Consider the following 11,675-nt stretch of genomic DNA (forward strand, 5'->3'; position numbering starts at 1 on the left):
GTGAGACCACTGAGAATAGTAGAAACGGCGTCTCTTTTCCGCAACAGCTTTTGTAAAAAAATTAGGTGTGAAATGCTCGTGCAACTTGTCTCTGTTGCACGAGAAATTGTACCGTGTGACAGGGGCTTAAGTCAGTACCGTATGATTCCCACTAACACGCTAACTATTCTTATGGGAAGCCATTTCAATATTACGGCATACCATAGACCGTGAACGTGCTTTAAGTCAGTACCAGCCAAAATTTTAGGGGGGGGGGGGAGGCTAATTGAGTTTCTTTCGTCAACACAACGAAAAACAATATAAAAAGCATCGTTTTTCTGCTGAAGGGGGGCTTCAGCCTCCCTTTGCCCCCCCCCCCCCCCCCCCCCTGTATCCGCCCTTGCCGTACGTTTCCCATACACACGATAGGGTGTTACTAAAACGAGTAACGGAGTAATGAGTAAAGAGTAATCAGAGTAACCAGAAAACGAGTAACATCAAATGTGTTATACATTGAAAAATCGTAAATAAATAATAATGTATAATAATTAATCGTGATTTGTATTCTCTGTTGTGTTTTATGTACATGCTGTAAGTCAGTATGTTTCCCACCCATACGATAAATTCTCAGATGGGAAGCCATTTCAATGTTACGGCATACCGTACCCAGTACGTGCTGTAAGTCAGTACCGTAAGTTTCCCACCCACATGATAACCATTCTTATGGGAAGCCATTTCAATGTTTCGGCATGTCGTACCGTGTTCGTGCTGTAACTCAGCTGTACCGTATGTTTCCCACTTATACGATAAGCATTCTTATGGGAAGCCATTTCAAGCTGTAAGTCAGTACTGTATATTTCCCACTCATACGATAACTATTTCCATTTCTTTAACGAATGTCGAGTCTAGAAATCAAAAATTCCCAAGATCCAACCGAGCCGTATGTGAGAGGACAGTGCACTATCTGCTACGCTACCCTTGATTCCTAATAGCTCGTCACGTCATTTCTTACCCCTGCAACCTTAATTGTGGAAATAATTATATTTTTCTTCACAAATAAAAATACAATAGCTGATAGTGGAAGAAAACACAGAACAGATTTCACAAGAAGACGTGATTTTATTGGACTTCATTTGGTGATTCTTATATATTCATAACATGTCTCTTTTTTCTGAGACAGAGGATCAAAACTATGACAAATTACATGGCTTAATCTTATTGTGACTTGCACAAGGGGCTTACACTGCTAGCCAACCTTTTTGCAAGAGTGTCTTTTTTATAGTCTTGTACTAAGTAGTAATACGGAAGGTACGGAAAATAGCACCGAATTTTTGTTTCTCGTTTTAGAAAATTGGAATTTAAAATCTTACGAAATTTGTGTGTGTAAAAATTAAAAGTCGAAATTAGGCTCTTGTAGTACCAGGGGCAGCGGAAGCGGGGGGGCCGGTGGGGCACTGGCCCCCCCACTAGATTTTTTTGGGGGGGCTGGCCTCCCCAGAATATAATGCCTCACACACACAAAAAAAAAAACGCATGAGATTTGGTTATGATTACCATTATTTATTATTTTGATATTACATAATTTGCTGTATCTAAAAAATATACGATATATCTAGCGACGACTTGCATCATTTTTGTGTCTCTCAGCACAATTGCAAGTGGTTTAATGCGCCCAAAATGTTACTGATTGAAATATCACACATACACGTTTGTAATCAAGCTAAACAGGGAGGGGGGGGGGGTATTTTAAGGTACCGTGAAATACTGGAGTGCCCCCCCAAAATTTTTCAGCTTCCGCCGCCCCTGAGTACAAAGGTCCTTGCATAACCCCATCTGAGTACGTCCCTGGTAAACCTAGTCAAATATCTTATTAACAAATTTAGATAAAAAATAAATGAAATAATAAATGAATAAATTCTATAATTCTAATTCGATCTTTGGGCTTTCGCTACAGGTGTAGCTTAGGGCTCTGTTGTGATTATTGCCCCATGCTGTGATATAACAGCCGTAGTTTGCATCAAAATACTATGAAATTATTACCATGATCCTTAAAGATCCATTTTAGGTTTCAGCTACCGGCGTCTTTGCTGACTAACTATATTAAGCTGTTTAATATTCATAATTTGATTTGAAAAACATATATAAGCATGCATTCGTAGAAAATGAAAGCAAAATTGAATTGACGAATTTGTTTAGAGAGGGTGACACGTGACAGTTGTAACTGATAAATTTGTAGCCCTCTTTTTTAACGTCTCTGAATGAGACGGGACCGCCATTTTACGTGGTCATCCGATCCACGGCAAAGGTCTAATCATTTGCAGACATTTTTAGTGCCAACGGGCAGCACCTTATTGAGCTTCTACTATTCTCAAATGTTTTAAGACCATGAGCGTTTGTCTCGTATAGTACAACAAACTAACTGAGCTAACTCAGTCATAATTATTACTCACTACTAAATATAAAAGCTGGAATACTTAAATATGCTCCCGGACTAATCTAGTGCTACCTACCTCTATCTAAAATCTAAAAATTAAACCCTATATAAAACTTATCTTCACAAAGTTTTTAAGTGTGAATCAGTCAATCACGTATGGAAAAATGAAAAATACTTCCGGGTCCAAATCGAAAAGCAGTTCCGAACTGCTAAAAAGTCTATAAAGATTTCTTCTTTTCTATCTTACTTTTAATCAATTATAAATGTTTGCGCATCCGATAAAAATCGTATCTATTATTTTTTGAAGTGCATGATTCACTGCAATTGTAAAATGAATATTAAATTAAGAAATTTGAAGGTGTGATAATGTAGCTACGCACTTTTTCATCGTGTGTTGTCGGTTGAATGCGTAATGTTTATCAGAGTAAAATTGAATTAAAAAATGGAACTTTGGAAAACGTGATAACAATTGATAAAAATTCATAAATGATAGAATGATGAAAATTGATAAAAACGTATACACCTATTTCAAAAAACGTTGACATCGTCAAAGGCGATAGACGATAGGCCATTCCGACATGGAAATGGTTTCGTCAAGAGAAAATATTCATATTCTCTTGTTTCGTTGAATACAAAGAACATCGAATCAGTCTCAACACTAAGGTCTATGTTTTTGACGAGAATAAGAAGCAGAAACACAAGTCATTCCAGCTATTCTTGGATCTTGGAATGACATATATCCCATCGCTTTTCGCCTATTGTCTATTGCCTGTCGCCTTTGGCGATGACAACGTTTATTGAATTAGGCAGTATATACCTGAGAGCAAGAACATTGTCATATAAAGATAAAAAATAAAAAAATAAAAAATAGGGATTTATTATTTTTTGAGCAAAACAGGAAAAGTTATTTTATTGTTTTAAAAGCATAGACTGACATTTTTGATATTACCTTGTTGTACGAAAACAGTTATATTTTCATTAATCTGTGGAAATTTAGACTGAAATCAGTAAAAATTAATTCCTATTTGTTGTTGTTTTTTTCCTCATTTATATGACAACATTCTTGCAATTAGTCGTTATGTAAGCATTAAAAAAGTTCTGACTGCAGTTTTCAAGATAAGATCAGCTGTTTCGTGTTTCTAAAATGCAAGAAAAATTGTAGGCATCATTTCCTTTGAAATTTGAATCACTTTTTCGACAAGTTGCTGCTTCTGACCTGGTAGCTTACTTGCAATATCCTTTAATTCTTTTTCGTTTAATGGACAAGGATGAGCCACTTCGTTCCTCTCTGCCAACATTTCTTCCATGAAGTCAACTAATTCCTTAACATTATTTTCATCTGGATCAATCTTCTCGGTTTGCAATTTTTCCCACCTTCTTTGAGCTGCTCTTTGAGCGTCTCCAGTTTCACACAGCTGTTTAATTTTTGCATCAATATCTCTGAGATGTGGCTGCTTGTAATCATTTCCTCTTTCAAAGTAAACTGGCAAGACTTCCCGATACATTGCTTCCATTGCTTTCGCACACAGCTGACCAATGTATAGCAGCTTTTGAGATTTTTCCAACTTATCAGTTTTAGCCATGTATTTGTTCAAATCTTCCTCCTTCTCTTGAGACTTTTTAGTAAAATATTTTATATCTTCTTCCATCCTATTTCGAGATGTTTTCAACTCATCTGTTTCAGCCATGTATTTTTGAACCATTTTTTCCATAGTATCCAATCTTTTATCCTTTTCTGCCATTTGACACATAAAAGCGTTTAGTGTATGTTGAATGGAAACGATTTGGGTGTTTTTTTCCTCTATTTCTCCTCTAAGGTTTGTGATGGCGGGTTTGGTTGAAAAATATCGAACTTCATCTTCCAACCATTTTATCTTCTTCTTGTGTTCGTCCACTTCTTTTTCGAGAGCTTTTTTCTCATCTTCAAGCTCTTTGGTTTTCTCATCAGCTTTCTGTAGCTGTTGTTCCAACTCTGCTATCTTTATCTCATTATTCCTTACTTTCTGTCTTAATTCTTCAATGTCGTCATTTGGGTCTCGAGCTCGGCCACTCATCTTCAGTATATTGGTAGTTTTGCTTTGGTTTCCCTTCTATGTATTTCTGCAATGAATGGAAAGATTCTTAGCTTCCAGTTTCCTTGTAAGAGCATTTAATTTAGATTTAAAATGATGCTGTGACTAGAAACACATGCAGTACGCGTCGTGTTTCTTCTAACTTCTTCATACTTCTCTCTTCAAGAACATGCGCGCCTTTTCTATTTCGTTAATACTTTAATTTGTGCAAAATTGATGTTTATAATTTAAATACGAGCGTGTTATGTGCATGATAGACATTGCAGGTTATTGCAACATATTAGCTAGGACTGCGCGTTAAAGCTTACCAGAACGAGAGAAATTGTTGGCGTATCTCAGCAGCTTCATACATATGTATCAAATCACCTTTAGGCCCTACATGGCGTTTGTTGAGTGATTTAACTTTAAAACACATACATGAACACTGGGAACTATTTTTTGACACTTGTTCAGCAGGCTATGTCATTTGTCTAAATCAGTGTAAGCTGAAAGCTGAAGCTGTGATCAGCATCTCGGAAACTGAAAGGGGACGCCATTTTGTTCTTTTTTTGGCAATGATTACATTCATTACGTCAATTTGAATAATATCCGCAGTGCAACACTACATGTTCCTCAAAGGTCAATGTACCTTTATTTGTTAGACAGAGAATTTAAATTCTCTGCGTAGTTTAAAAAACATTTCCTTTTCGGCTTGTCAAAGTAACTCAAAATATTGTTCTGCGATTATGTTTTGTCTTTGTAGTGTTTGTTGTATGTGCATGGATATAACTGTTCACAACTGAAAACCGCTAAAACAAAGCGAAAAATGTTCTCAGTGATTAAACCTCCAGCTGATATAATTAGAACTTTGGACAACAAATCCTTTCATGAAGAAAAAGTAAGAAAAATCTTTATAGAGCTAACTTTTCGTTTTGCCAAACAACGGAATGACGTCACACTCGGTACTCGTATTTCAACGGACAATTCTAGATTGGACGCAATCATTTCCCGTTTCAGATCATGTGCCATTCGAGGGTAAGAGAAACTGAAGTTTGACATTCCCTAGAGTAGAATTTCTTTGATTAAGGGTTTTGCATGAGAAGACACAAGAATTTGGATACAATTCAAACAAAGAATCTTATTCTTAAGAGACTGTTCTGAAATGGGGAACATTACGCCTAAAGTAAACTGAAAAGGTCTAAATATATTCCAACGATTTCAATTTCAATTTGATGACAGTAACAAATGACAGAATGTCATCCGTCTGTTTGCTAAAATGTATATTAAGCAATTATCTAAACGAGAGTTCAAGAAAGCAATTCAGAAAAGAGATAGTAGACTTTTGAAACTTCAAATTATTATTGATGAGAAAGAACGAGGCGTCGAAATAAAATCTGAAGAACTCAGAAATGCTCAATTGACCGCAGAGCAACTGAATAGCGAGCTAAAAGCGATTTGGATTACGCTTGGAACAGAATCGAAAAACGTGAACGAAAGATCGAAAAACTTATCAATCAGTTAAACACTTTTCAGCAAATTCAGAGACCTTTTCCCATTCGATTAAAAACACTTGGACATTCTTTAATTAGACATTTTCTATTTACCCGACATGTTTTAGATAAGATGTGCACCAAGAGTTGCACTAATTTAAGAAGGGGCATTTAATCTTGTACTTAGTTGTGAACAAAGCTAAGGTTGTAGTTCGGGTTGACCAAAAGGACTTTCCTAAGTCGGTGTGGCTGTCACTTGGGATTCCTTACTCGGCCACTGTCCTTACTTAGGTACAACCCGAACTACAACCTTAGCCTTGTTCACAACTAAGTAAAAGATTGAATGCACAGAAATAGTTAAATTGCTCGTCCTTATCATAACCCGGTAATCTAATCTGAAAATCTATTAACGTCACGTATCTAGACAAGTTTAACCTTGGTTCTCCAAGTCAAAACAGTCTCGGTTACTAAACTAAACATGTAGACTTGCAGAATCATATACAAAAAGCATTATTCATGTGAACACATCACAGGCTTAACAGCTGCACCCTGTAGTGCTGGTATTTCGCTCGAAAAATTCCTCATGAAATTAACTATTCCATCTTTACCATATGAACCCGGAGTAGTCAATTGATAAAAATCGATATCGATTTTGCCAATCGATAAATCGATAACAATCGATACCGCTGATTTGATTGATATCGATTGTATCGATCAATCGTTAAAAATCGAACTCACACTAAATTTTTGTATCGATTTTTATCGATTGATTGATTATATACATACATGTATCGATTTTTTTCGATTTATGTTCTTGAACAATTTCTATCGATGATCGTATGAGGGTCGTGTGGCTACGGATTTACACCACCGGAAATTACTCTTTCGTAACCATAGCTTGACACAATTAACCAGGAGTATGTTATAGTGATCAGTGAACAGACAGCAAAAGTACTTGGATAATAAGCTGCCCGATCTACATATTATTACTCGTGAATTAATAGTTATAAAATCTATTACACCATCATCGATATTTTCGAATACTTTCCGTGAAATAAAGCTGATTATATGATTGTACTAATTATTGGATCGAATTAAAGCTGTCAAATCTTGATCGATAAAAATCGATTAAATCGATAAAAATCGAACTCACACCAATTTTTTTTATCGATTTTAAACGATTTCCCATAAAAATCGATACAAATCAGCTGATTTCTATCGATTTTTATCGATTGACTACTCCGGGTATGAACCATACTAATGGTTAAGTTAGTCCCGACATTTTGTAAAGCTAAGGAAGTGGCGCTGAAGATATAAAAATCCCAAATAAGTCAAATGTATCTTACCAGACTTGGTCAGTTCTTAACTTCTTCAAATAAGCGTGTGGAGTAGTGAATGAAAATACGCGTGCTCCTATCACCACTTTAAAGACTCTAGGAAAGCCGCTCTTCCAACGTGTTGAGGCAGATTATCTTTATTATTTGTATTAAAATAAAATGTGATCAAGTCTTATTTTAGTAAAAAATAATCTGCCTTAACACGTCTCCCCGATTAGTAGGGCACTTGTTCCCGGCTAGAATATTAGAGACATTAATAAAGTTATTATTATTATTATTATTATTATTATTATTATTATTATTATTTTTATTTTTATTATTATTATTATTATTACGTTTGGGACACTTTGCAAGAGTCTTTAAAGTGCTGGCATATACGGTATATTTCCGTTATCTTACAATGAAGTAAGGGGAAATTTGAAGTAGAGAGAGTAAGAGAAAAATATCAAATGCCCTTGGCAGGATTCGAACCCACGTCTTCGGTATTCTAGTCCGATGTTCTAGTCCGACTAGAATACCGAAGACGTGGGTTCGAATCCTGCCAAGGGCATTTGATATTTTTCTCTTACTCTCTCTACTTCATTATATACACACCGAACGCATAATTTATTACTACTATACTATGTCTATTCTTTGCGTACATATTTACGGTGTTCAACTTACCTATAGAGAAATAATATCGCTCTGGGATCCTCACGAATACCCTACATTTCATATTCTGGCTGCGTTACCAGCGTGGTTGGTCCTTGTAGTGTAGTGGTTAACACATCGGACTAGAATACCGAAGACGTGGGTTCGAATCCTGCCAAGGGCATTTGATATTTTTCTCTTACTCTCTCTACTTCATTATATACACACCGAACGCATAATTTATTACTACTATACTAAGGGGAAATTTCATGATTCGATACCATTTTGGCGTTGAATCTAACCAAAACGATTGAAGAAAGAGCCTAAATAAGTTATAACTTCCGTACGTCACGGGGTCAAATAAGGCCTTAATTCTTACCAATGACATATAATATGCCTGAGCATGTCCCGACAAAACTCTAAAATAATTCTAGTCTACTTTTTTGAGTTTTTAAATACCATTATCAAAATAAAAATATACAATTTTTTTTTAATATACTTTTTTCGCAGAATCGTGGAGCTCACTGGAGCGTACGATCGCAACAAACGATCGAAAAACGGCCGTTTCCATATGATCTGATAAAGGTCAAAATTCCAAATTAGAGCTGGTCTTTCGATGTTTGATGTATACAGACTGAGCCAGTCGAGATTTGAGTATTCCCTAGGTACAGCATCCATGCCAGAACCTGATGGAATATTTTTCATTCGTTTTAAGAAACGCCCATATGCTCTTCGGACGTTCAGGATATTTTTTTTCGGCTTGAGTTGGCCGAATCCCGAAAACTTCAGCTACTAGTTGTTACTTCCAGTGCCAGCGGACAGTTTGTAAACAAGAAAACCGTTGCTATGGCATTACATTATCGAAAAAAAAGTATTTCCATGATCGCAGACGATCGAAACGGATCGAGACGGATCGCAAAATTAGAACCCGCGGTTATAATTTTTCAATCGATTACGATCGTGATCCAAAACGATCGTACGATCGAAAAACTTTGTTTCCATATGATCGCGAACGATCGAAAAATTTCTTATTTCGATCGTTCCGATCGTTTTCGATGATATGGAAACCAGGCTTAATGTAGCAAATCCAAATATTTTTGCGAGCATTGTAATGCCGCTGTATTGCAGCAAGCTATTTCGAATATTTTTGTCGCTGTCGTGCGACACTACTACGAAAATTTTAATACTTGCAGCACAACAGTCTTAGCGAAAAGTTAAAATTGTGCATGCGTAAACTATCGAATCTTTATCATAAAAAAATCTTCAATCAAGGGAGAGACCTAAAACACTCTTAAGATCTACTTTCATGTGATGGTGAGGCAAGTTCTTCAACCATCCATGAGATGGTTACTGGCAAACAAGTGTTACAGTTGAGCTATAATGGTAAGACAAAACTTTTGAAGCTTAGTGCGGTCGCGACGATGACAATTTTCTTCTTTTTTTTTTACAGAAAAAATTTAAACACGCATCAATATCTTTGATCATTCTAATACCTCATTACTTACTTACTGCTCCCGGCTCGGTGTCGCACGTGAGTAAAGTTGTTTGTTGGTTCTTTCCTGTGATATGAGGGGTTTTTTTCCGGGTTTTCTGGTTTTCCTACCTCCATAAAATCAACAAAAAAATTCATTGGAATTTCAGTGGATGAAGAACCGGCTCTCTGATGTAAAGAGCCATTGTTAAATCTTATTTTATTATCTTATTATTTCTTTCATCATATTTCATTAAGAACATTTATAGAACCACACCGCTCCAATCAAATACCTTCCCGCTCACAAGATTGTTTCTGCGGTTCTATAGATGTCTATTCACATTTATCATTATTTTGAAAAATACTATCATCAGCATAGGCAGAAACTTAAGTTTTTTTTCCATTACTTGGGTTTTTTCTTAAAAAGAGATCTCCGGCTTTGAAAAATAGGTTAAATTCTTTTTAATGAAACTGATCACTATTCTTAACGAGAATCATAATAAATCAATAATGACATTATTCTTAGCCTTGCAGAAAATAATAAGACATTGAATTCATCATCGGCAAAAGTTAGGGCGCACTACAGTGGTTTTAAAATTTAGCTAGGGCTGCTGCTAGGAGACTATAGAAACTTCCGCTATTCCAAGAAAAATATATTGAGATTCTATTAAATGATTTGGCTCCTAGTTGTAACCTCCTAGTTCTATCTTGGCCTGCAAGGTTGCAATTTTGGAGAAGTTTCATTTTCAAGAAGTAAACATTTTAAAATATAAAAATAGGTTCAGTTATTGTCAGCAAGAGTTTCACAATCTATCTTCTTACATGTCTAGTATTAGGTTTGCAGAAAATGAATTACATTCATTATTCTACTAATATTGCCTTAAATAAACTAGTTCTGCAGATCACAAGTCGTATTTTATTCGAGAAATTCCCCTAAATCTACTGACAAAATATTGAAAACAGAATAGCATCATCAGCACAAATTAGAGGCGCAACTGCGCAGCGGTTACAATTCTATAATAAGAATTTCAATTCTAGAAATCGAACAGGCTGAGACTTATAACCATTAGAAAATAACACCAATGAATCGAACGTTGTGTGGCTACCGTGACGAAAGGTTACTCAGAAAAGATGAATTTTGGTAAACAAAATCTAATGAGTTCTAGAAAATAATGTAGAATTTGCATTTTGTCGATTTTCCCGCGCGTGTGCTATAAAACTTCAGCGATTCCGAGTACCATGTTGTCGAGATTCTAATACTAATTTACAAGGCATTTCTATTTAGTATCTCTATTCTAGTCAGTGAATATAGTGAATTAGAAATTGTGTGTTCAAGTTTATGGTTTTAACTACAGACATTCCTATTATTGTATTAAGGATCACAATGAAAACTGTCGCGGCAATCTACTAATCCCTAGCGTTAGCTAAAATTGGTCTTGCCCGTTTTCTTTTACCCCATCAGATTTCCAAAGCAATATGCTTGAGATTTCGTAGATTTTAAAAGCCTTACTACGTAGCAAAGTTTCAGTCCGATATTGCAATGACTGTTCAGGCTTTTTCACCACAGTCCACGAGGTTTTTCCAAATATCTATCAGACCGTTGACTCGCTCCAGAGAGATCCATCCCTTCAAGATTTTTTGCCTTTCCAATGACTCAGCTGATTCTTTTAGCACTTTTACATTTAGGTTTGGTGGTTTTAAATTGTGGCTTCGGTTGTATCCTTCCTGTAGAGCATCAAGAGCTTCTTCAAAATCTTCCTCCTTCAACTGTAGAGTGGATTTGAGGTCTTCCCATCGTTTACGAGCTTCAGCCTTTTCGTTTACTGTCTTAGAAAGCTTCTCAATATCTTTTTTTAGGGTTGCAACTTTGTAACTCCTTATGGGAGTGAAGTAGCCGGGAAGGATTTTCTTGTAGAACCCGGCTTGAATCTGTAGGCACATTTCTCCTAGATTTTTCAAAGCATTCGCGTCTTCACTCGCTGGTACAGACATTAGTGGAAGGGCACCGGGTTACATAGTGTGACTTGCAAAAGGGGCTTACACTGCTAGCTAACCTTTTTGCAGAGTGCATTTTTTTCAGTCTCGTACTTAGTAATAATTAGTAAATAAAAAACCTCAGAAACAATATACAGTTTGGTACAGGGACGCACCCAGGAAGGAATTGAGGGGAACAGAGGGGGGGGGGGGAGAAGGGATGGGGGTCGAGGGGGCATGAAGGTCGAGGGTGTTGAAATTTAAGTGTATTCGTATGTGTAACTCGTTCTTGAAGAAAATAGTTCCAGT

The 11,675-nt window shown here is 36.2% G+C and overlaps 2 protein-coding genes across 5 annotated transcripts; both read right to left on the reverse strand.

Annotated features, from left to right (window-relative positions):
* Positions 1 to 1,078: 1,078 nt before the first annotated feature.
* LOC116304622 (uncharacterized) lies at positions 1,079 to 9,480 on the reverse strand. Of its 4 annotated transcripts, none has more exons than XM_089026640.1 (2): positions 9,427 to 9,480; positions 1,079 to 4,513 (listed from the first exon to the last, which is right to left on the reverse strand). In XM_089026640.1, the coding sequence occupies exon 2, from the start codon at positions 4,465 to 4,467 to the stop codon at positions 3,553 to 3,555; it is 915 nt and encodes a 304-aa protein (XP_088882766.1). In that variant the 5' UTR covers positions 4,468 to 4,513; positions 9,427 to 9,480; the 3' UTR covers positions 1,079 to 3,552. The 4 variants fall into 4 exon arrangements, with proteins under 4 accessions (XP_088882766.1, XP_088882764.1, XP_088882763.1 ...); XM_089026638.1 differs by lacking the exon at positions 9,427 to 9,480 and adding an exon at positions 7,955 to 8,242; XM_089026637.1 differs by lacking the exon at positions 9,427 to 9,480 and adding an exon at positions 7,301 to 7,412.
* An 805-nt stretch (positions 9,481 to 10,285) lies between these two features.
* LOC116304624 (uncharacterized) lies at positions 10,286 to 11,558 on the reverse strand. The gene has a single exon (XM_031714385.2). The coding sequence runs from the start codon at positions 11,382 to 11,384 to the stop codon at positions 10,941 to 10,943; it is 444 nt and encodes a 147-aa protein (XP_031570245.1). The 5' UTR covers positions 11,385 to 11,558; the 3' UTR covers positions 10,286 to 10,940.
* Between the last annotated feature and the right edge of the window lie 117 nt (positions 11,559 to 11,675).

The sequence above is a fragment of the Actinia tenebrosa genome, unplaced genomic scaffold, assembly GCF_029948245.1.
Source record: "Actinia tenebrosa isolate PJP-AT-01 unplaced genomic scaffold, QUT_ActTen_1.0 PGA_scaffold10__47_contigs__length_13832649, whole genome shotgun sequence".
Classification (NCBI taxonomy): Eukaryota; Metazoa; Cnidaria; class Anthozoa; order Actiniaria; family Actiniidae; genus Actinia; species Actinia tenebrosa.

Coding starts and splice junctions, on each gene's coding strand:
- LOC116304622 (XM_089026640.1), bottom strand. CDS start 4,467: ATGAGTGGCCGAGCTCGAGACCCAAATGACGACATTGAAGAATTAAGA.
- LOC116304624 (XM_031714385.2), bottom strand. CDS start 11,384: ATGTCTGTACCAGCGAGTGAAGACGCGAATGCTTTGAAAAATCTAGGA.